The sequence below is a fragment of the Apostichopus japonicus genome, chromosome 16, assembly GCF_037975245.1.
Source record: "Apostichopus japonicus isolate 1M-3 chromosome 16, ASM3797524v1, whole genome shotgun sequence".
Lineage (NCBI taxonomy): Eukaryota > Metazoa > Echinodermata > Holothuroidea > Aspidochirotida > Stichopodidae > Apostichopus > Apostichopus japonicus.
The window spans coordinates 11,528,611-11,555,011 of record NC_092576.1 but is presented as its reverse complement, the minus strand read 5'-3'; the positions used below and the strand labels follow the sequence as shown (position 1 = coordinate 11,555,011).

Sequence of the window (26,401 nt, the reverse complement as noted above, 5' to 3'; positions counted from 1 at the left end):
TACAGATTTCTAGCCTATATTTTAAGAGGCATTTGTTTGTTTCTTTGTTTGTTGTTTTTTTCTTATGTGCTTTTTTCTTCAGATGACTGGTACAGTTTGGATTTCATTTATTATGTTTTTTACACTATAAATCATATCTTTGTTATTTTGATATTTTAAATGTTCCTTCAATGTAATGTAGTATTATGCCCAATTATGTTGTAATAATATGTTGTAGTATTATATAGTATTATGTTGTATTATTTATAGTATTATGTTGTGGTATTATGAAGTATTGTAGTATTATGTAGTATCATGTTGTAGTATCATGTAGTTGTATTATGTAGTATTAGGTAGTCTTATTATGTAGTATTATGTTGTAGTATTGTGTTGTAGTATTATGTAGTATCATGTTGTAGTATTATGTAGTATTGTACTATTATGTTGGAGTATTATGTAGTAGTGTAATGTTTATTATGTTGTAGTATTTATAGTATTATGTTGTAGTCTTATGAAGTATTGTAGTATTATGTAGTATTATGTGGTATCATGTTACTGTCCACAGCTTCGGACAACTGTCAAGCCGGTTTCAGAGGCTGTAGGTCTGACGGGTCATGCATCACAGAGAACAAATTCTGTGATTTCAAGTTTGACTGCGAGGATGGTACAGACGAAGCCATGTGTCGTAAGTCATCGCAATCAGACAAAATTGGTCATAAATAATCTAAAATGGAATTAAAGAATGCTTCGTAGACGTTGATGTTTAGCTGGGAATCTCAGCAGTGTCACCCGAAAAAACCCAGGAGTAATTTAACCACTGAAACGGTTAATTGCCTTTTCACCCGTAACCCACTAAATTTTAATATGTCATGCCGATTGCAGATATCAAAATCCAGTTAAAACCAGCAAAACCAGACAGATTCTAACTCTGCATAGAAATTATCGATATCCACTTTTGTGTTGTAATAATGTATGGCTGATCATGGTTTCTCCTGTTTTCAACCCAGGGAGTCTGGTAAGATAATATTAGGTCAGTGGAAGCGTGAAAGAGTGAAATTGAATGTAAACTCCTGTAGATGTTAATACTGTCATTGGGTAGTTTTTTCTAGCATTTTCTAGCATTTCATTCTATTTTGCTTCTGGTTTCTTTCTCAGCATCTGTTTGTAACTTTGATGACAGTCTCTGCTACTGGTATCAGGATACGAATGATGACATAAACTGGCAGGTCCATGATTCAGATACAGCGGTCAGCATCAGAGCACCAGACACTGACCACACTACAAACCACATATATGGTGAGTATCTGTAATAAAATGACTGTTTGGGGATAGCATTTAGTCAGTTACGATCCCCATTGACTAGAACCTGAAGGAACATTTTAAAGCAACGTTTCATGCTACAACACAATGTTGTTATGTGAATATCTTCTCCTTCCAAGGTCAATACATATTCGTGGATGGTAACCTGGCTACGTACAACCAACACGCAAGGTTAATCAGTCCAACATATGGCCAGACTGGTATCACCTGCTCCCTGTCCTTCTGGTATTATCAATACGATGAAGAATACGGCACTCTCTCCGTCTACTTGTCGACCGGATCCGGTGGTCAGGATCGACTCTTGGCTCAGGTTACCAGAGAAGCAGATAACACAGATAGATGGATCAGGCAAGATGTCATCCTGCCAGTTTGTATTACAGATTTCCAGGTATGGATGAAAAGCAGAGCTTCCTGTACGTAGCAGGTTAATGCCTACTACAACTACATAATACTACATAATACAATACTATAACACTACATCATTATACTACAATACTACATACTACAACATAATACTACATAATACTACAATACTTCATAATACTATAACACAGACAGATGGATCAGGCAAGATGTCATCCTGCCAGTTTGTATTACAGATTTCCAGGTATGGATGAAAAGCAGAGCTTCCTGTACGTAGCAGGTTAATGCCTACTACAACTACATAATACTACATAATACAATACTATAACACTACATCATTATACTACAATACTACATACTACAACATAATACTACATAATACTACAATACTTCATAATACTATAACACAGACAGATGGATCAGGCAAGATGTCATCCTGCCAGTTTGTATTACAGATTTCCAGGTATGGATGAAAAGCAGAGCTTCCTGTACGTAGCAGGTTAATGCCTACTACAACTACATAATACTACATAATACAATACTATAACACTACATCATTATACTACAATACTACATACTACAACATAATACTACATAATACTACAATACTTCATAATACTATAACACAGACAGATGGATCAGGCAAGATGTCATCCTGCCAGTTTGTATTACAGATTTCCAGGTATGGATGAAAAGCAGAGCTTTCTGTACGAAGCAGGTTAATGCCTACTACAACTACATAATACTACATAATACAATACTATAACACTACATCATTATACTACAATACTACATACTACAACATAATACTACAACATAATACAACTACATTATACTACATAATACAATTCTATAATATTACAACTTGATACTACATAATACTACAAAACTTCATAATACTACATAGTGGTACATAATACTACAACATAATACTATAACATAATACTACATAATAAAACTACATAATACTACATAATAATACTTCAACATAATACTATATTACTTCATTATACTACATAATACTACAATACTTCATAGTACTACATAATGCTACAACATAATACTAGTACATATTACAGTACTATACTACTACAACATGATACTATATTAAACTACATAATACTACAACATAATACTTAAATAATAGTTAAGTAATACTACATAATACTACAACTCAATAAGGCATAATACTACTACATAATACTTCATACTTCAACATAATACTACATAATAATACACCTTAATACTACAACATACTACTACACAATATTATAATACTACTACAAAATACTACAACATAACACTACAACATAATACTACGATGCTAAAATACAATAATAATTTTCAACTAATCACCAAACTGATAATACTAGCCAGATGTTATTCTAAATATATTCCATTGCCACTATTGGGGAGAATTTACTAGTTGTCACGTTAAACCCCAATTTCAGATCATCATAGATGCCATTAACCAACAAGTCAGCCCGTTACCGGGTGGTTTCGCAGTGGACGACGTCAGGTTTGACACCTGTGATTACGAGGACGTCTCTCCTTCCTGTGGAGCTGGACTCAGCCGGTGTTCTTCAGGACAGTGTTATCCAACTCTCTCTCGATGCGATTTTAGCCGAGATTGTTGCTATGACGATAGTGATGAAAGTGGATGTGGTAGGAGAAAAGTTCAAATTTTCTTTCAGTTGAAGTTTTATATTTATTTTTTTTTTCCCCCCAACATCAAGGGCACTGATTTTCTATCCTGTTAAGTTAAATATTTTATCGTTAAAAGTCCTTAATCCAAATTTCTTTTGTTTTTTCCGGTTCCGGTTTGTTATGTAATTTGATCATTTGCAGACTTTTTAAGGTCGACAGTTTTGGGCGAAAGGTTTTAGAATTGCTAAGAATTACGAAGTACTCTCCTGGTTGTTTCCAAAATTATTTCAAGACATCAAGAAATGTTCAATTAGATAAACCAATGTGAGCAAATACATTTTGAGTAGAATTCATGTTGAAGCTGAAGCATAAATGCCCGTTGCTTGACTTTCTAGTATTTTCTGGAGTCGTCAATATATACTAAACCTATTAATGCAGTCGTCCTCCTTTTCAAGTTACTTAAAATGTATCTTTATTGACTGTGTCTATTAAACTTTTGTTTTGTTACATCATTGCTGTAAGTTTTTAAAAAAAAAAGGAGAAACGAGAGTACTTACGAAACCAAAAATATAAGATTGGAAGAACAAGTAGAAATGTATTACTAAATGAATGAATGAATTAAAATGCAAATAATTTAGTTTATTAACCAAAAAAGGATTTCTTGTAAAAAAAAAAATACAAACTTTTCAATATCTTACATATTTATTCAATATGGAATTGTCGAAAGGCCAACGGTCGTCTTTCTATTGTAATGTCCCTCGGACAGGTAACTACGAAAGATGTAATTTTGAGTTTGACCTGTGTAGCTGGACGAACATGGTCGGCTCGGACGAGGTCGACTGGAGTCGTAGGATGGCCGGAGCCAGCGGAGGTCCGGATACTGACCACACCACCGATTCGGGATCAGGTCAGTAGCCAAGCTGAAATCATCGGATCACTTTTTTTTTTGTAATGTATTTTAGATCCTCCTGCAAGCAGGAACTTGCGAAGAAGCCTCATTGGCTTATCAAAGCCGCAAGCTGACGGAAGTCAGTCTCTTACATTCATATTTAACGTCTATGATTATGAATTGTCAATTGTCAACAACTCTGTAACGGGACTACATACATTAATCTTGGAGTGACTCAAACCGGGGACCTTGTGATTGAAAGGCACCGGCGTTAACCACTGAGCTAGCACTCCGCAAAGTTAACACTTTCCATGTGTCCTGGTCGCAGATGGTGGGATGATTCACATGGGGTTTTAAGTTGGCGCATTCTTTGCTCGAATGCTCCGGCCCTTCACCGACCAATAATAGTCAAACAAGGTTTACACACCACATCTATGGAAAGCTCTGCCACTTTGGCTTCATGTCTTTCTCTCACCTAGTCCCAAATTACTGAAACTCATCTTTTTATCTACATGTACTTTAATGATTGATTTTTTTTATTTTTTACATATTTTTTTCTTTGCTGAGTTCGATCCACGGCAGGGTCATAGTAAAGTGGGATTTTCATCCAAGAGCAGTCCGTGGTTTTTCCCATCTGACATGACTGTGTAAATGATTCAAAATTTTGAGTGACAATATTGAAATGGAAGCCACCTGATGTGAAAGTTGTAACCATAAGCCCGTGCGGTAGTTCTCTCACATTAAGTGTCTTAGAAGACAATTGCCTGATTATTTTTATGATTATTATTATTACATAAACTTTTCTGGAAACTTGACTGTTTCTTGTAGCTAAATTAAACATTCATTACTTTATACCTGCTATTGAAGATAGCTACTCTCTTTTTATTTTCATTCTTTGAATGTAATGTAATGTAAATTAAATCTTATATAGCGCACTGCGCGCGATGCATCTGTGCGCTTTACAAACAATCTAGAATGCTACAATGACATAAAACAGTAAATACATATACCATCTACAGATATATACAGGAATATGAGATCGAAAAACGATTAAAAGCACTGGTGAAGAGTAAAGCGATAAAACAGATTGACTACAAAATCTACAATTTGAATGCTAAAAAGTGAAAATTCCAATTGAAGCTAGAACCTAAAAACCAACACGACAGAACATCATAAAGTCTAAAAATTCCTAGAAACCATCTTTTTAGTGCTCTTGAAAGAGTTGCGCTTTCAGGTGTGACTTGTGTCTTGGTGCTGATATCTTTTCTCTCTTTTTGCTCTTCTTCTTTGGTCAAGGTTTCTACGCTATTATGGGTCTGTCAGGGACTGGTACCGGGGACAGAGCTCAGCTGAGGAGTTTGGCCTTCGACCCTGTCATAGACGACTGCTACGTAAGTATCAAGAGTAGTATTAACTAGTCCATTAAGATGTAACGGTGGGAAAAGATTTTTGATTTTGCCCAAGAGGTAATACATCTTAACTCGCTGAAATTAAACCAATCTCGCCTCCTTTCAAAATTGTTTGTATAACATTTTGTACACTTCCCCACGAGTGACTTTTGGAATGAACTCTTTATTTCACTCGAGCAGGTAAATTGAAAGCAGCCGAGTTACTCTTATAATGGAAATTAAGCAGCTCTAGTCACAGGAGATCAGCATCCCTGTGTGTAATTATAAGTAATATTTATATAGCGCATAATCAGCAAAGCTGCTCAAAGCGCTTTACAAATGTAAAACCTTAAAAACAAATAGTAACAAAAACCAAAATATTACATATATAGAACCAATAAGGCATACAATGTAAAAGCCTAAAGCAACAATATAACAAACACCCGTACTAAATGATGCTAAAAAAAAAAATCCCAAAACGCAATAGTCCAAAACAAATTCAGAAGTATGTAAATCGTAAAATAGAATAAATCATAGTCAATGTTTAAGTATAAGTAAAATACGAGGAACTATAAAACAATTATTGTAAAAGCCTAAAACAGATAGTAATAAACACCCAATACTAAACAATATTAAAATAGAACCCTTAACGTGTAAAGAAAGGTCCATGGATATATGTTTGAGTTCATTGATGATGTACAGTGTAGTGCCTCACACTACAGTAGGACCAGGGTTATAGCTAGGAGATTGTGAGTGTTGGTTAAATAAATTTGCGAAGCGTAGCGAGCGAAGCTCTCGCATCTCACGGCCGGGGGGTCCAGGGGCCCGCTTAAGGGTGATTTTTGCTACTTTTCAGATTTACAATTGGTAAATAACAGAAAAAGGTGACGTTATTATCATGTTTTACGGCAAGGGAAAGAGAAATTTGTTACTTTTGTTGTATACTATTTTTTTGTGCCGGCCGGTGGACTGTTTATTCACTTCCAATGCCGGCCGGCAGGCGTGAGTGGCGGTTACCACCGGCCGCCGCCGGCCGGCGTGGCTATAACCCTGAGTAGGACAAAATGTAAAACACCCAGTCTGTGTTCATGCAGTCTAAATCCATTAGTATATGACTGGGTAGACACGAAAAATCAACCCAAGGAAATAATGAATCATGTGACACCTGAGTTTTGACCATTCTTGGTTGGGTTGTATGTATATGTTAGGAAGTGGTAATAATAGAAGTAAACATAGTGTGTGTGGAAGATTCTTGTAGAATGAGTCTGAATGAAAAGAAAAGGAGAATAACTCTTCACATGTGAGAGGGCGCAGGCAATGATTAATTAATGATAAAAAAAAATCAACAATATAATCAATATAATATACCACTGTACCATATGTAATACAACAGAGTAATAATGTATCATACTACATTCAACATTATAATCGTTGTTTATATAGTATACCACTCTCGGTAATTTTAAAACATCCATAACAATATTCTTGTATATAGTATTTACATGGAACATGATATATTATGAATACAATTGCATTATTAAGTTATTAAATATTGCAGTACAATAGTTATGTAAAACTAGCATGTGAATCAGCTGAATATGACTGGGTGGACAGGATATCAACCAATGGAAAGAATGATCATGTGACACCCAAGTTTTTATCATTTGAGTCGGGTGCTCTGTTAGGAAGTGGTAAACGAAGAAGTACACACAATGAGACTAGAATGAGCCTGATAACACTAAATAAATGTCAAATAAATCGTCACATGTGAGAAGGTGCAAGCAACGATTTAATTGAACGATGCCTGTTTCTCGTAAAATCAGATCCTTTTCTCTTTACTCCAATTCTTGCCCTCCTTGCAGTTAAGGTTATTCGTCTACTTGGGTGGCGACACTAGCGCCCTCACTGTTTACATCAGGACAGAGGTCGGGGGACCTTTGACCTATGTGTGGAGTAGCAGCCTGTACGAACTGTCGACGGGAACCTGGATCAGGAGTCAGGTAAAACTGTCATCGTTGCAACTCTTTGAGGTGAGTCATAAGAAGTTCAATCAATCAGAAGACATTTATATAGCGCCAAAATCAACAGAAATTGTTCAAAGGCGCTAAATGTACCATAGCGTGTACAATTTAGCCTTGGTCATTGGTATTACTTGTCACACCTACACACCAAAGTGTACACAATTCAATCATTCTCTCCTGGGGCACCACAGTGCACCACAACCACGTGTCCCCCGGGGTCTTCCCATAGGGTGCAGCCACATACCAGCGCAGGCAACTGTATTTACAAGTTACCTCTCAAGTCCCCATTTTTACACCTGGGTGAAGAGAGGCAATGGAGATAAAGTGCCTTGCCCAAGGACACAACATGATGATCTGGCCAGGGCTCGAACCTGTATTCCTTAGATCACCAGTCCACTGCCTTAACCACTTGACCACATCGCCTCCACTTATAGGTGTTAGCTTAGCTAAACCTATAAGCCTTCTTCTTTTTGTTCTGCTTATCTTTTTTTGCTATTTATATTCAAAGGAGAATGTTAATTTTCACAGGCAATAGTATCCTATGTTATATCCTAATATTCAATAAACCCGCCCTAAAACAGGTGTCCATTGGTCACTGGAATAAGTTGACAGTAGGTGTACCTAATCTATTCCTAGACCATCCATTTATAGGTGACATTATAACCTCTTATTAATTACTCACTAATTTGACCCTTCACTGATTCTCTGTATAAGTGCCCAGATTTGAAATATATGGTCAGGACTTCTACTTTGCTCAGGCTAGATGGCGCTGTTGTGTGTATTTTCTTTACAATATTATATTCTGTTCCAAGTGTGAAATTGAATTCAATTTTTATGAAAACAAATGATCTCATTTATTTTAACTATTTTTCGTACAGAGTGTAAAACGTTTACACACCGGTAAGACCTGCAGAGTTCTGAACAATTGTATTATTTGCATAGCAGGGAAATAATGCTGTAGCATATGTGCAAATTGCTATACAATTGCAAAGATGTATCAGTAGCTTTTATGCACAGTAACCGTAGCATTATATTAGCATTTTCTCTTCAGAACTGCCTACGCAAAAGTTTGAACACTCAATGATTCCCTGCATATACCTGTCGCAACTTCTCTTGCCATATATTCCAACTGGCACACTTTGTTCCTCCAACAAACTGTATTTAACTGTTCCTAAACCACGCTTGAAGACCTATGGTTACAGAAGCTTCGAATACTCTGGCTCTTTATCTCTGGAACAAGTTACCAGATCACATTCGAACATGCTCTTAACTTTCTACATTCAAAAGTCTACTTAAGACCCATCTTTTCACTTGTTCTTTTGTAAATTAATTTACTTTCTTTGTAAAGCGCCTTGAGCAGTAACTTTTGTTTACTGATTTGGCGCTATATAAGTCTCATTTAATATTATTATTATTATTATTATTATTATAATCATCACCTCTGAATAATGAGTATTAATCATGGTATGAAATTGCTGTTTCTGTTCATCAACTTGCAGGTTGTCATTGAGGCCACCCGTGGTGCAGAAGTGGAAGGTATCGTGGCATTGGATGATGTATCATTTACTTCTGATTGCCCGGTCTCAGCCAGCACCCTGCCTAACCCCACAGGTAAGTTGAGGTAGCATACGCCCATTAAAAGCCCAATTGACTTACACACTAAATCACAAATGTAATGTGGTGTGTAAGTCTAGATTTTCACTAGCTTAACGCTACCCATCACCGGATAGCTGACAAGTTGGCCTTTCATGGCACCATCAATTTTCCGTATCATGATAGTGCAGATGTTTTGCCATCCGAGCCTGAAGTTTTCGTCACTTGTAAACAAACCTCTTCACTCAGTAGTAAACAATTTTCATACGCTGCTCCTAGGAGGCCTAAAGGGGTCTAAAATTGCCTCAATTGGCACTATTTTCTCACAGCATGTACTTCCATTCATGTTCTTCAACATGCAACCCACAAAAAACTAGATCGTGATTGATAACAGGTCAAAAAAGATGTTCTCCTGCTGCTTTTTTGGCACTTTTCCTGAAGGAGAACAATCCAGGGGATGGATATAGACTCTAATAGGAGTATGCCACCTTAATGCATGATTCCAGTTAGTAAATTTATCTTTGCAGAGGGATTGCCATTCTATTAGTATGGCTGTTCACTGTCTAATAGAATGGCATCTCTGCAAGATAAAGTAAGACTGTTAACTAGGGATGCACAGGATATCTGGTCCGGTTGGACTATCAAGCCGGATAGTGAGCAATTATCTGGTTCCGGTTCCAGTTCCGGCCGGATCTTTTTTTAAATCTGGCCTGATCTTTTTCAAAATCTGGCCTGGATTATTCTTTAAAAAGATGTTGGTATTAATTTAAATCATTGTAAACTATTTCCAAAAATTCTCCGTCTACTAGAATGGCATCTCTATTTGCTACACAGTTGCTAGCAACAGGGTCTACTCAGTCGAAAAATGTTTGCGACGGGCATTTTATATCGTAAATTCTTTGATATTTATCCTTCTTCTTGTTTTTTCTCCTTTCCATCTTGTAGGTGAAACTCCCACAACAAGGAGACAGACACAGGGTCCTGAAATAACTACAGAAAACAAAGTCACCATATCTACACCCACGGACAATAACAAAGGTATAAACTAGACATAGTTGAACTTACACGCAAGTACATTCAAAGCCCAGTGAATCATGTTATATGGATATCAGTCAGTTTCAAATTGTTCCTCAGTGATGTCGTTGTGGGTATGCCGATATTGTTCAGGAAGTTATTTCCGTCATACAGGGTAATAATGATCCAGATTTTGAACGTACTTTCAAATTTATCCGATTTGAAATTTTGGGTAGTAGGTTTCAACAGATATGCATCTCCTATAGTTATGTGAAAATGGTGACATATTTAACAAAAACAGTCAACATTAGTCTCCATGGGCAAAGTGAATCGGTTCGATGTTCACCTGTGTACATGGTTATGTGCTGTGTCACTGTTTTGGTAACCTTATTTCACCATTTTGCAGTATGGATCATATGAATTAATAATATAGTTGGTAACATGAGTTAAATTGGCCAAATATTCCTTCCCCATTTCTCAAAACACAAGTGGACAGTTTGGAACTCATATTGGTTTAATACATATTTCATAGTTTCATATTTACTTGTTCTGATTTAAGGAGGTTGAATACTTATGCGTGAGTTCTTTGTTTCCCGACGTGAGAGTGATTATAAAGATAGACCTACCTGACTTTTGCTCTTTGGGGAGAAATTTAGTAATTGAACAGGGTACTCATCTGTGCAGTTTGGTTGGTCCCATGGGTATCTGTTCATTACTTATTCAACCTTAAACACAACCTGAAACAACCTAAAATACTCGGCCTATACTATAACATAAAGTGGGAAGATCCAAAATAGCAAAATCCTTATTAGAGGTCTTTTTATTTCCTATCTGGGTCTTTTCACCTAACTTAATCTGACAAAGTTTGGTTTTTCCCAGAAATATATTTAAAGAAATACTTTTGATTTATGCTGTATAGGTTTTGAACTCTTCTTCTTTTTTGTTGTTGTATTTTCTGAAGATGTAAACTTGTTGTGATTACAACAGATTATTATATTCCCATTTGGTCACTCTCTCTCTCCAAATTTCCATCTTTCAGCCGTTATCATCGCAGTCAGTGTTATTGGTGGCGTCCTGATACTTCTCATTATCCTGGTCAGCATAGCTGTTTTCTTACAGAGGAGGCAGGACAAAAAGTGAGTTATTATATATTACAATAAAGCTGCCTGATGGTATCATTTGCATATTTTCATTATCTAGAGGTAGTGAGGTTGTAAAGAGTGTCTGCCACTCCACCATCTTTAGGTTCCATCAGTCAAATCCTCACCAGGTCTCAGATCCTATATAAAACTTTTTCCAACTTGCTGCTGCACTGCAGCCATGATGAGTGGACTGTCTTCACCTCCCTCGGTATTTGAGAGAGTGTTCGGATGCTCTGGTGTAAATGTCATCTGTGGGATGGGAATGTTAGTGGAAGTCCCATGACCAGGAATGGACGTGATGGTCAAGCCTGCCTATAGAGAAACAGTCCTCAAGTTCACTCGAGCATTAATAATTTGTTACATGATAGCATAAAGTACCTCAAGTACTGCCATTAAGGATTCATCCTTGAGCGGACCTAATAAATTGACCAGCCACCGTATGATTGTAAACACAAGTGCTCTAATTGTCAGCACTACTTTCCTATGTGAAAAAGACTGAAATAATACACTGTGTGTTTAGTGATGAAGTGGAGCATTCTCTATGGCTAGCATTATGAACTCGGGTAGATATTCAATCTCCCCTATTTACTATAAGCAGGGAAGATTGTAATGGGTGTGACAATTACACATCTGACCTGGTGACTGTCTGCACACCCATAACAGAGAATTTACTTGGTCTATGCTGGTGGTCATGCACAAGCATTACATGTATAGGGTTTGAAATGACTTTCTGCTGGCTTCCTAGCCCAAGGGAAATACTAGCCTATCATATCCTAATATGTAATTTACTTATTTATTTGCCTTCATAACTTTATTATTATCATCCTTTTGTGTGTTTTTTCCACAAACAGGAGTGATCCTGGAGGACTTGGCATCGGCAACCCTGTCTATGGTGACACACAGCTCAGTGATGTAAGTAACAATTAATTAGTCAGTTGACTCGTTAATCGTTTGATGCATTAATCGGTTGACGTGTTAATGGGTTGACTAATGGTAATCCACGGGTCATTGGACCAGTTTGTTGGCTATTTAATGTAGTTGACGAAATTATATTGTAAGCAGTCAGAAGGCAGTTGACTACTTTGTAGTCCAGAGGTCTTAGTCAAGAAAATGCCATTTCTATTTACCTAAATTAGTATGAGACAATTTTAATTTACCTAATTTAGTATGAGACGGCTTAACCAATGATGTGCTGTTTGTGTGGGACAAATCCTCCCTTATTTGGGGCCCTTTTGTAGGATGGTTGGTTAGGATAGGTCACATACTACAGAGCTTTCTAAAATTAAAGTTTTCATTGAACTCTGTCTTTATAACCTATATTGCTTCACTGACCAATTTTTGTGCAGTTCATTAAAACAAAGTACAGTTTAATGTGTAAAAGTAAGAGGGCCTGACGTTTCGATCCTAGTAGGATCTTCTTCAGAGGCTGAATGACAAGTTAGAGTAACAGAAGTGAATAAATACACGCACATAATACAGAACAGGTTAATGAGCATGGTGAACACAAAGGAGATAGATGTAAGAGGATTAGTAGACAAGGGATGGAGAGAAGAAAGAAACCAACAGGGGAAGAGGAGATAAACTAAGATCAGGCCGTGTAATACTTTCACACATTCTCTTACACAGGCTCTTTAGTGGATAAGCAGTTTGCTAACAGTTTTGTTTATTTTAAAGTATATCAGTTTAAATCAAGAGGAATGTATGTATGGAGTAAATTCCTATGAACGATATTCTTTCATGTGACAATTTTACATATTACGCTCAAACAAAAAGTGTTTTGTTTCAAATTAAAATAAGCAATGACTGGTAACTATGTGGCAAATGCTGAAGATTCGTTTAGGAAATAAATTAATCTGTTATCTGTATAAATGTATGCAGCGTTATTGGCATCATCAAGCTAATCTTCCCACCAATTTTGAATTTTTTGGGGTAATCTCTTCTTTTTTTGTACATTTTGTTTTGTAAAATTTTCATTAAGTTTTTATGAAATTTTACATTTGAGAGTTTCATTTGCAGTGGAGTTAAGCACTCAAAATGTATTAAATTTTCAAGGAAAAGTCCACAATAATATTGATATGAGGATGTAACTGTGGAATACGGCTTCTCCACTGTGAAAGTTTTTGAATATTTTGGACCTTAATGTAGCTACTTCTTTTACATTGATTATTCGTTTCTTTTGTCAGTTTAAAATGACCAGCGCTGATACAAACGGCACCTTAGATGACGAAGCAGTGGTGAGTCTCATAAATAAATAAATTGGAAAAAAAAAATATATATGGTCCTTGTTTATATTCTTTATTTTTGTTTAAGATTTATCAGAACCAAATAGTTTGATTCATTCACTGATGCGCTTCTCTGATGAGCATCTGTAATATATTATAAAATTGGAGTGTTAGCTCTGTGGTTATTTGTGGGTGCCTTTCAATCATAAGATCCCGAGTTTGAGTCACTCCAACATTAATGTAATGTCGTCCAGTTACAGAGTTGTTGGCAATTAACAATTCATAATCATGGACTTTAGATATGAATCTAAGAGACTGATTTCGGTCAGCTTGCGGCTTTGATAAGCCAATGAGGCTTCTTCGCGAGTTCCTGCTTGCCTGAGGATCTTATATACATACATAAAGGAATCATTATCTGTGAGTCCTCTACTAACAGCAAACCCTCAAACATGTTTTGCACCTTTAAAGAAAGTTTAGAATTTGTTATCATTTAATTTAAAAAAAAAACATGTTGGAATTATTTTAATATGTATACAAGACTACAAATAAGAAAAGTCTCAATTTTTTTGTTTTTTGTAATGAGTTTTTATTTATGCAGTAATGAATTTGTTCATGTTATATTTTCTGTAAACAGGAGAACAAGGATGGATTTACTAATGCAGGATTCGTATCTTTTGGTGGTGAAGAAGAAGCTTGATTATCCTCTCAATTGCACCAAATTTTTGAAATCTTAGATCTTTTCTTTTCTCCTTTTTTTTTATTTGCTACCTCTTTTTTTTTCTTTATTTTAAATTTGATTCTGAGATATTTCTTGTACTCTTTCACTATCAGTTTAATCTTCTTTTTATTCAAACCTTAGATAACCAGTGAATGAGTAGAGTTTACAAAACTAGCCAAATTGTCATCAGGTCTCATAATTATTTGCAAATGATTTTCGTTTTATGTTTCTCTTCTTTGTTTATTTTCACTCACCGATGGACTCCTGGAAAGTTGCCACAACTCGTTAAGCTCATCTGTTTATCTGTTTAAATCTAATATCCAGGATGCAAATGTTACAATTATGCTTAAAATAACCACAAAGTGACTTGATATATCCAACGACAATGTTGTTGTTTGTTTCAAACATTTTATGACGGTTTTGAAATACATATTTACATGATATGGATAAGTGTATGACACTAATATTAAAAGTATGCTCAAAATTATCACAAATGGCCCAAATATCAAACACAAAATGTATACACATTTTTGAACAGTTTTGAAATATCATGTGATGTTATCTTTAAGTGCTCATTCTGTTGTAACATTTATAAGACAATGTTTACTAAAATTTGGTTGAATCAAGCAACTTTCTCAATTTTACTTTGTTTTATAAGATGCTTGGTGATGGACCATAAGCCCCAGAAATGAATTGGATGTCATTAATGTTAATTCAAAGGGAAGGGTGGGGGCTGCAATTTTGGTTCTCTGTTTTCATACAATTTTGATAACAGGAGCAACAATTTACACTTTTTCTCTCTAAATTTTCCTCTGTGTTGATATTTCTGTCGAGATATGGTTTCAAAATGATGTCCATATTTTAAAGAAAAAATTGTATATTTATGCTAAATATGACCATAGTGCCATAGTGGCTGCCAAATTTTCATTGCCAAAATATTTTGTTACGTTTTCAAGTGTGTTAATTAAAGTATGAAGATACCGCATAGATGCAGTGTTTATAATGAAAAGTCGTGCAACAAGAACACATTGTATTGTGAACTCTCTACGCTTATAAAAAAAATCGAAAAATTGTTTTAATGAAATAAATATTACTTATATTCATTTAATTGTCTGTGGTCTCTTTTTTATTGAAGATTGTGCGTATCGGGTCAGTATGGACAACTCAGTAAACCTTTATGACCAGAGAGGGACAGGTCACATTATCAGATAGGGGGGGGGGGGGGTGGGGTGAGGATGTCTATACCATTAATTTCAGTCGTGGAACAATTACACCTCTCCTGGATATACAATCGCCCCCTCCCTCCCCTCCCCCAACCACTTCGGCGACCTCCAACAAAATTCTGGTTATCCATAAGCTAATCTTGAATATTATAATATATGCACAACTTCGAACTGAGACCTAATTACGCTGTCCAAACATTTGCCTAAAAAATTCAGCGTGAAGACACCAGGCCCCCTACATGAGAGTCAGCTATATAAACCCTTCCATTAAGGTCGGTTCTCTTACCTTTACAGGCATGAGCATTTTCCGCGAATTAGCGGAATATCCGTGATTTTTTTTTCTACCTCTGGGACAAAAACTATTATCCTAACACACTGTAGCATACGCAAACTGGAACCTATACCGGAATTTTTTGCAAAGTTCCGTGTTTTTTTAGTTTTTTTACCCGAGGCTCATCCCTGCCTTTAGGTCAGTTGGAGATGAACAAATTCCACGACCATTACACCCTCGTAGGCTACCACACACACGAAACATCTAAACACTTTTAAGCTTGAAATTAAATTGCTCTCTGTTACGTTGGAATGCGAGAGTTCTCGATAACTAATTTTTAACGAGACAAAAGCCTGGGTTCGTTTCCGTAAGGAACACAGACAAATTGACGAGTCTAGAGAATTTGAATGAGAACGTAAACTATATTGAACAGTGGAGTCTGAACCAACAACAACAAGTGGTAATTACAAATATACAGAAAATTACGAACTTAACAAGATAGGATACACTTTAAAACACGCTGGTCTCTTCCAAGGGCGATATCCCTCAGCGGTCACGACCTTGATGACGACGATTCTCGGTCCGTTGTACCGCGAAATTCACTGGTCCTCGACGAAGTTTCTCGCGATCCCAGAAACAGCAGTCACCTTCTTTCCGGCGATGCTCCAAAATAGAAGACGGACTTCCAGCCACAATCGAGTGAAGCACAAGTCGAACTTCTCGCCGACTAAAGATTACCAGAGTCAGTCCAAAATCAGCTTTATAGCCACCAACTCCTGGCGTAACGAACTTCCTCAACGGAGACAGAAATTCTTCACCTTCTCCGAAATAACGACTGGGAAACTGTACTTTCACAGCAAAGTCCTCTTCAAACTTCTGAATGGAAGTGTAGAATCAATCTTGTTATCGATATCTCAATCCCTCAGAAACTACTGGTAGTTGAGCACTGACGATATATAGTAGAATGGTATAATATGTGTCGTCGCTTGTATTCGTTCAGAAACTGAGAAACTCTCCGATCTGGGCGGGTTTTTATACGATTCGCCATGTCAAGAATCATCTAGATCTTTCTCGATACACCTGAGTAACAACTCGACCCAGTTTCTCTATTCGCGGAAGTCCTTTGCATATCTCGCGAACATTCCAGAGAATCCACGAAGATGCGTGCACAGCTTACACGCGATTTCACGTAAACCGACGTTAACCCGAGACCAGCGTGTCATGATAAGGAATATACCAGAACAATCGTGTATTATAACATTCTGACACGGTAACCCGACCTAATTTCTCAAATATTGATTTATCACGTAGGCAATTTCAAATACTTTCTATATTATAACATTAGGTTCCTCACTAGCAGTGACTAGCGTTAGGCTAAAATGGGCCCTCATAACATCTCTCTCATATGCCATTTCGTACTTTAAAGCTAGCTTCAAGAAAACAAATATCTCATGAAAATGTTGCAGCTTCTGGGTGGGTGGGGGAGAGGGTTGCCGCCGCCACAAGAGCTATGAGATCGGCATACATTTCAGAGAATTCTAGATCAAATAATCTTTCTCAAATGCATTTGTTTTTAAATATACTGCAGCCTCCTGGGACTCGCCCCACCCATGTTCTCCCAGCGAATATTGTGTGCAGTAATTATAACAATATATGTATTGCGCCCCTCCTTTAATAATTGATGACCCTCCATAAATTGTTCATGAAACTCCACCTCGACGTACTTGCTCCCTAGCGGCTCAAACATTACTGTAAAAGCTGTCGCCCCAACATTTTGGTCTAATTAAAATTAGCATGGTGAACGATAAAGATAGTTGGGCTTGGTCACCTACGTATCTTGTTAAGGACCTAACGTAAGGTTTTACAACAGTTATTTCGAATAGTATATCCTTTTTTTTCACAAAATTCGAGCTAGTCTTGTGCAAAAGGCGTATATATGTAAAAAATGAAATATTTTTTTCAAGATAAGATCTGCAGGAATCCGTCGAAACCTCGTTACCATAACGTATAGGCACCTTTTGCGCGAGTCATTGTTTTGTGTGCATTAAGCGGGCGCGAGCAACCTGAAAATAGCTACAAAGCGTATTGTTGTCAGCAGGTGACGATATGGCAACCATGTATACATTTCTGTAGTCGCTATGCTCAGCGTCCGTACAGTCGGGTGGATGCCCCCCCCCCCACCCCCTGACGGACTCAAATGGACTGCTGGCGCTCTTTTCACCATTTTAACACTTTTTACCTATTCACGATTATTGACTTTTTATTGCGCTCTCATCTAGCTATTGATATTTGTCACATTTTGTTGGTGTACTTTTCTGACAAAATGCTCTAACGGCTATTTATTCTTCGTTTATCTGCAAATTAACAAGGCCCGGAAGGGTCATTTCCGGCGATCTAGGGAGTATCTTTACTCAAAAATGTATGTACGTTCCGCCCGCGCCAACCTGTGGTGGCTCTCCACTCTGATAGTGTCGAAAGGACCCCTATTGACCATTCTCGCCCCCCCCCTCCCTGACCAATACCCTTAGCTCCGCCACTGGCTATGCTAGGTTGTTTTCGTAGTTGACCGGGGTTAAACTGACTGTAACCCTGCACAAGAAAACATTGAAATAACGGCGGTTCTTCTACAGCAGAAATTGCTTATTTTCTGCAATTTACTTTACCGATATCCGTAAAAATCATTAAATTATATCCATGGCATGCCTTTGTTGCATGTATTAATAGATTTAGGGTATTTTAGTTTTTGTAAGTTGAAGAGAATCTACGATTCTTTGAACCGCTACCGTTAAAGTACCGTTTGTATAGTTGATGAAGTAGACTGTTATCGAATGAATATGGCCAGAATATTCCTTGTAATTATGCCGCATTTCTGGTAATGTTTTTACCACGTGGTTGCACTATTTCGTCAAGTGTTATACGTACAGTACAAGCCTGAACGTAATATTGGTATCTTTCTATAGAGCATAAAACTTATTAAGGGCTGATATTTAGAATTGCTACCGACAAGAGGGTCAAAGATGTTTGATTTTGCCTTGGAATGGCCAATTAATTTCTGCCCGCTAATTTGCCGTCATATTTCCCTAACATTGCTAATATTTTAACTCCAAAGTCTCGAAAGGTTTTGTGATAATTAAGCGTTTAGTTTTGTTTGAAGCAATCCGGGGATTTCAAGACTCAGCACGTGTAGGCCTTGACTATTTGCTGATTTTGCGTATAACTGCGTGCACTTCATGTGTGTTAGGATATAGGCTACTGGTACAGATAACAGTATTGAACTTGCGTATAGTTGCAGCATATATAGTGGGGAAGGATAATTGTCACACGACAGAATTCTTCACTTTAGTTTGTAATTGCTTCTTTTTTTTGTGTCTAGAATGTCTTTGTACCTCTAATTTGTGATTTGTTTGTACGATCAATCAGTCTACCAATTAATAAGCGGAATAAATTCTGTCTTCATCATTGCTGCGTTTAGTTGTTGAAGGTTTACTTTAAAATTGGAATCGGTGTTTTATTTTGGACCTGCAAGCCATTTACGAAATTGACGTGAATCAATCACACATACCGTACATGCCTCATCGAGTCGTTAATATGACTGACTTTCATTGAATGAGGAAAAAGATAACGGCATGAAGTTTTCAAATCTTGAGAAAACTCATCAACACCGCTGTTTAATTAGTAATCAGTGAAAATTCACAATCGAGGTCAGAAAGAGAGTAAGGCACACATGTAACCTATCCCAGAAGTACGAACCTGACAAGAAGTAATTTTCCCCCTCCCCCCCCCTTTACGTCGATCGAAACTAAAACCATTCGCCAGCTTTAACGATTGTTTTCTGAAAATTTCCTTTCCTAACTCTTTTGAATGTCAGACTATGTTGCTCTCGCTTCCTTTGTGTGGTGGGCAACTTTCGTCTGTTTCACGTCCAAATAATGTTGTCTGCGCATTAAAAGCATTGAAGACTCGCCCCAAACCGCGTGCCGCCATCCGCAAAAAAAATTAACTTTCCGTTGCTTGCAAGTGAAGTTTTTTTTTGTGTCGCTACAAAATGCAGACAGTATTGAAACGTGATACCTTGTTATTTTTTATCTAGACCTGAGATGTCCACTGCTGCTGTATGTTCATTGTGTTGTCGGCATTGACCGTAGCTGCATGTATTCGGACTGTGCACTAGTGTCTAATTACCGACGGTAGCAAGCTGTGTGTGTATTTCTGGGATCGATGGTGGTGTCTAACACTTCTGTTACACCTCATTCGAAACTAGGTCAGATTACCGGCATGAGACGTCTCTTTGTGCGCGAGTCTTCAATGCCTTTAAGTGTGATGCATGTTACATGTACCGTTGTTGTATTACCCATACATAAATGTGCGGTTCTATATACTGCGGAGTAATTGATTACACATGTACCCTTCTGTGTTTACCAATACTGCTTCAAGGGCTCAATAAAGTATGTTTGTATGTATATTAGATCCTCCTGCAAGCAGGAACTCCCCAAGAAGTCTCATTGGCTTATCAAAGCCGCAAGCTGACCGAAGTCAGTCTCTTACATTCATATTTAACGTCCATGATTATGAATTGTCAATTGTCAACAACTCTGTAACTGGACTGCATACATTAATCTTGGGAGTGACTCGAACTGGGAACCTTATGATTGGAAGGTACACTGAGCTAATACTCTGTGTTATACAGACTGTTTTATAATCGCTGAGAACAATGTTTTGCAATACTTGTTTTCTTCTCATTGGCTGTTTTGAAACGCACATAATGACGTAACTAAGTTACTGGAAATTGGAAAGAGAAGACCACCTCAAAACAAAAAGACCTGTCAATCATGTTTCTTCATGCAAGTAGGCCTACTCGCTAATTAGTGAATATATGTCCGTGAGAAACTGTGCATAGTAGTATTTACTGACAGAGTATAGTATATATAGATGAATAACAGAGAATACCCTGATAGGGTACAACACAGTGTTTCATTCAGTGTTTCATACTACATACATACTACATATATACTACATACATACTACATACATACTACATACATACTATATACATACATACTACATATATACATACTACATACATACTACATACACACTACATACATACTACATACATACTACATACATACATACATACATACATACACACATACATATTACATACATACTACATACATACATACTACATACATACTACATACATACTACATACATACTACGTACATACTACATACATACATACTACATACATACTACATACATTCTACATACATACATACTACATACATACTACATACATACCAAATACATACTACATACATACTACATACATACATACATACTACATACATACATACTACATACATACTGCATACATACTACATACATACATACTGCATACTACATACATACTACATACATGCATACTACATACATACTATAAACTCTGAATCCTACAGTAAGACAAACAGAAGACAAATCGGTCGGCGTTACAATATTGAAGTTGAAATTGTGCAAACCAGATATGAAGATTAACAAAATAACAGTAAAAGTTTGCCAGATAAGGTCATACCGAACACGCAACGGAACCATTGGTTTGACGCAATTCCGATTATTGGATTATGTATCTATAAAGCAACCAACATACCGTGGACTATGATAAAGTGAAAATACTTCGCCAGGAATGACGTAATATATAGGCCTAGGTGTTTAATAACTTCCTTAATTGAGAAATTGTATTATATATTGTCATATGACCTTTAATGTGGCTGACTGTATATATAGGGTAAAGTTGAAATGTGATACGTTTTGCTGATATATGTGCAAACGGTATTCAATCGCATATCGAATTATTCCAATGAGAAGATGATGCCAAGCCACAAAATGGCCGCTATGCAGACATCTTCTTGTAAATTATTATTCCAGTTTATAGACTAGCCTTTATATATTTATATCGAAATGACCACGTCAAGCTGTCCTTTTAATTTGATATTTTTGTTATCATGAAATTATCACGACAGATATATCACGTTTAGAAATGCCAAAATACGACATTTTTTTCCTCCAAAAGTAAAGCATTAATTCAAACCTATTTAAACTGATATAGATGACTTTTGAAAGTATGTTTTGTTTCCACTTATCTTATAGGAAGTTGACCACAGTTGAATAGATTTCGGGTATTTAATACGTGACCAATGTTCAAGCTTTAACCGGAGACTTTTTACATGTCACTCTACTTAAAATGTTGTTCCTGGTGATCACTTGAGGAAGCTTTCCTGTCAGTACTTATTTTGTGTCTTATAAATCACATTGAGACCCGTCGGTATATTGCGCTTTATAAATCATGATTATTATTATTATTATCATTGTCCTAAATACAAAATGTCAGGGAGCATATCCGGTTTCCTGGAAAGCAAGCAAATATTCTTGCTACGTACGTGAGCTGAGACGGAAATTGATACGAAAACGTCAAAGTTCAACACCATATGCTTACCAGGAACTCTGACTCATCTCTCATTGGTAATAATATATCTACCAGCAGCTCTGCTTTGCTCATTTCGTATGTGCACAGGTTATGTAGAACTCGACACGGCGCGTCCCCCGACATCCTGCAGTATATGTGTTAAGCACACGTTTCAACGGATGTCTTGTGGAACGGTATATATATATAAGGTTGCAAAGACAATAGAAAGAACCGCCGCAGCTTTTATACAATCAAGAGGAACAATTTAAATAGCTGGTAAGTTAATTGTAATCGTCTGTTAGGCATGATCTTGTATGTTTGTATGCGTGTATGTATGTATGTAGTTTAGATCCTCCTGCAACCAGGAACTCGCGAAGAAGCCTCATTGGTTTATCAAAGCCACAATCTGACCGAAGTCAGTCTCTTACATTCATATTTAACGTCCATGATTATGAATTGTCAATTGTCAACAACTCTGTAACTGGACGACATATATTAACCTTGAAGTGACTCGAACCGGGGAACTTTATGATTGGAAGGCACCGGCTTTCACCACTGAGCTAACACTCCTAAAAAATCTTGTAAAAAAAGATGCTGAAGGAAGCATTCATGTTTTCCGTTATCTTTTGATTGCATCACGATTACTGTGTATCATGAAATTATAACAGGAGATGTACAATAACGATTGCCCGACTGGCAAGTGCAAATATTATGTCGGTCAAGTTCTCTCTTATCTCATCCGGCCCGATTGACGAGTGATAGGTGTGTAAATATTAACACTAAAGTATCTAATATCAAACCGTAAACATAAATCGTGGTGATACTGTTCTTGATCCGTCGATCCTTCGTAAGCACGTTCCTTTGACAGCTCTACGAGTAATCCATGGGGACTTCTCCATTGAGTTCACTGTATGCGAAGGAAAACACACACTATAACTTGCCCTTTGACTTTTGGCAATGACAAATCTCAATGAGGAATTCACTGTATAAATAGGGCTTCGCCATTCGCAAGTGCATTATATACGGGAAATGTTCATATACGGAGGTTATTCACGAACGGCTCCACGGAGCATTCATTCACAGCGAAAGCATCATCTGATATTATTAATTGTTACAAGGAACGGGATGAGCTTACGAAGTAGGCTACGTACGTTATGTGTTTTGAAAGCATATTCATAAACATATGTTGTGTTCGTACTCTCATTTCTAAACGAATTTAAAACAAAATGGACGCCGATATAATGATGGCTTGTTTATGCGCAGGCAACGTAGAAATGGTATACATAGAGGCATCAATAAGTAAAGTAGGCGCACAATACGCATGCATGTGCTGTAACGTTAGTGTGAAGCTTTTGTTCGTAAGATGATGGTGGGACAATTTGAGGGAGTGTGTGTGAGAATACTAGTCTGAAAGTGGAGGGGCATTCCCAGGCTGCGCACAGCCTGGCTACCGGACTACTGGAACTTGGGGTTCATACATATAGCCATATAGTCATATAGCCAACTTAGACGAGATATGCATAAAGGACACAGTCGTCTTATAATCGTTTTTTTTTTTTTTTTTATCTATTCACTCCACACTTACATGCTGTGGTTGTAAGCGCGATAAACTCAGGAATGAAAACATTTAAGAATCTTATACATATTATACGGCGGAAGCCCCTAATACTGCCTTCGATTGTATTGGTGGGAGGGCAAAAAATTATATCAGGGCTGCATAAATCAAGATGTGAAAAGATTGTAAACGAGATTTATGTCTGACATGGAATTTGGATATGTCATGTGTTAATTGAATGAACTGTTAACAACAACAAAAAAAGCATTTCATGAGGAAACCTTATGATAGATCTCGTTGTATTGTTTGTATGCTGGTATGTTAAGGTCAAGGACGTTTTAAGATTAGCACTTGTCAAAATGAGAGCCCGAGAATCTCACGGCATATTATACTCTTATTACTGAGATGAGTGGAGAAAAATACATCGCACTGTGGATCAATAACCGTACCTAACATTTGAGAATTTAAGTTTAACAAGGAAGGTGAGAAACCATAAAAATATCTTCAAATCACATCAATTGTGTTTTTTTTTTATTTTCGGGTATTGCAAGATACATAATAATATTAATATTTACCATACTTCAGTAACTGTTTCCGATATTATTAAACACGTTAAACACAGCCCATTTTCACAGAAGTTAATCAAATACAGACGGGCGGTCTAAAAATATATTTTTAACTGTGGGAATCAGCTCATGAAATCACCATGTTAGTTAGTCTGTGAGTTCGTAACAAAGAACGTGCTATTGGCAACCCGTCCGTGCTAATATTTTTACGACAAGATATACAAGTGCGGTGAACGATGCATTCTGAAATATACATAGCATTGGCAGAGAAAAACAGATGATTTGCACCTCGTCCCTCAAAACGAAGTAAGAAAAGGGTAAAATCTTATTAGATTATTTGGATATCACTCAATAGCTAAGTCCTGAGAGATAATGTATGAATGAAAATGACCAACATACACTAGGCTGTTTGTACAATGACACAAGAACATCTCGAGGCGCTCATGTTGATGTCTGTGGAAAAAAGGGTCTTGGCCAAACTTGACACTTAAAATAACATTGATGGTGTGGCTGCCAGAAGCAGCGAACTACGTCTAGGCTCCTATAGACATGACATGTGCTCGTGTTAGTGAACATATATGTTTAGTTGATTTTATTTAAGTTTTTTTTTTTCATTTTTATCAAACGAGTTGTCACAAAATGCTTGAAAAATAAATAAAATCCAGTCTAAAACATATATTTTTGTCTAGTTTTGTTTACGTTTTTAACTTTTCTCAGTTTAATCAAGTGTTGCTTCTGGAAAATTATTTTTGGGTCTTTTTGTTTAAAGGATTATTGTAACCTACAAAATTGAGAAATATAGCACCATTTTGCATCTATAGCATTTCTTAACTTCGACAAAATCTCAATGGGGAGGGGGACACCCCCTACACCCCTCCCCCAGGACGGCGATCACTATGTAAGTAACATATCAATGAATAATGGGCCGGCCTAGGTAAAAAATGCCCGGGCCGATTTTAAGACCCAGTCCGCCCCTGAACAAAGAGATCAATGATTCTCAGATATCCTTGAGTGTATCGTTTCGGAAAATAAATTCGATTCTTTATTATGATTATCATGATTGATCTTGATTGGCATTCGCATTAATGAGGTTTTTTAACCTTATTTCAAACAGGACTTTTATACTGCCCGCTGTGAATAACACTGCACATACGTGTGAGATGGCGCAGAATCCTGCCGGGCAGCTGATTATGTGTAATCCAGCAGCCGTCCCACCCATTCAGTCTAACGGTACAGAACCGCGAGACAGCAAACGCCAGGCGTCTTACAACTACAAGGCTGCCATTGCTACCGGTGTCATACAGATTTCGTGCGGTGCTTTCGCTGTTATTATCCAAAGCATTCTGTTAATATCCTTTTCGTCATCCAAGTACAGTGTCAATCGTGTTGCCATCGGAATATGGGGTGGTTTGGTAAGAAGATTAGGCTATATGTTGTTCTATTGTTAATGCAAGCTCAGGGATTGCGAACTCGAAGAAAATGTAATTAATAATAATAATATTTAATATTTGCATTTTATATAGCTCTTTATACCACGTCTCAAAACGCTTCACAGACGTTATATTAACCCTGGTCAATGATAACCTGGCCCAGAGACAATCCCTCCAGTCGGCAGCAGTTATATACTGCGCCCAATAACAAGTTACCCTCACAGGTACCCATTTAAGTGGAGAGAGGCAATTGAGATGAAGCATCTTGCCCAAGGACACAACGTAATGAACTAGGCAGGTATTATCATATGCGTGGATCACGAGTCCGACGCATTAACCAGTTGCCCACCACGCTAATTAAGATATGGGGTATGCAATTGGCTTCGAATGACGTCATTATGGGGGCGGATCCAGTGTACAGTTTTCCCCGTGCTTCTGAAATGGCTTTGGCACCCCCCCCCCCCAAAAAAATGATCTAAAATCATACTTTTGTGCCAAAAAAAGTAAATCGGTTGTGAAAATAGTACGTTTCGTGCCTGCATGTAAATTCTTAAATTTCTGCCGATGGTATGTAGCTTGATAAATTTGTAATCACTG

General features: G+C 37.1%; 2 protein-coding genes across 3 annotated transcripts in view; both read left to right on the top strand.

Moving 5' to 3' along the window:
- The window catches only part of LOC139983053 (MAM and LDL-receptor class A domain-containing protein 1-like), a 170,602-nt gene extending 155,203 nt beyond the window's left edge, over positions 1 to 15,399 (top strand). For both annotated transcript variants that reach the window (XM_071996389.1, XM_071996391.1), the window contains 13 exons: positions 545 to 664; positions 1,135 to 1,275; positions 1,419 to 1,687; positions 3,114 to 3,327; positions 4,076 to 4,216; positions 5,495 to 5,589; positions 7,449 to 7,616; positions 9,107 to 9,218; positions 10,146 to 10,238; positions 11,254 to 11,350; positions 12,208 to 12,268; positions 13,540 to 13,590; positions 14,213 to 15,399. In XM_071996389.1, the coding sequence (XP_071852490.1) occupies positions 545 to 664; positions 1,135 to 1,275; positions 1,419 to 1,687; positions 3,114 to 3,327; positions 4,076 to 4,216; positions 5,495 to 5,589; positions 7,449 to 7,616; positions 9,107 to 9,218; positions 10,146 to 10,238; positions 11,254 to 11,350; positions 12,208 to 12,268; positions 13,540 to 13,590; positions 14,213 to 14,275 (1,625 nt within the window). In that variant the 3' untranslated portion in view covers positions 14,276 to 15,399. The remainder of the gene's footprint in view (positions 1 to 544; positions 665 to 1,134; positions 1,276 to 1,418; positions 1,688 to 3,113; positions 3,328 to 4,075; positions 4,217 to 5,494; positions 5,590 to 7,448; positions 7,617 to 9,106; positions 9,219 to 10,145; positions 10,239 to 11,253; positions 11,351 to 12,207; positions 12,269 to 13,539; positions 13,591 to 14,212) is intronic.
- Positions 15,400 to 22,342: 6,943 nt separating this feature from the next.
- Positions 22,343 to 26,401, top strand: part of LOC139983060 (membrane-spanning 4-domains subfamily A member 4A-like) — an 8,999-nt gene continuing 4,940 nt past the window's right edge. Inside the window, exons 1-2 of the mRNA XM_071996400.1 lie at positions 22,343 to 22,529; positions 25,489 to 25,786. Coding sequence (XP_071852501.1) covers positions 25,535 to 25,786 — 252 coding nt within the window. The 5' untranslated portion in view covers positions 22,343 to 22,529; positions 25,489 to 25,534. The remainder of the gene's footprint in view (positions 22,530 to 25,488; positions 25,787 to 26,401) is intronic.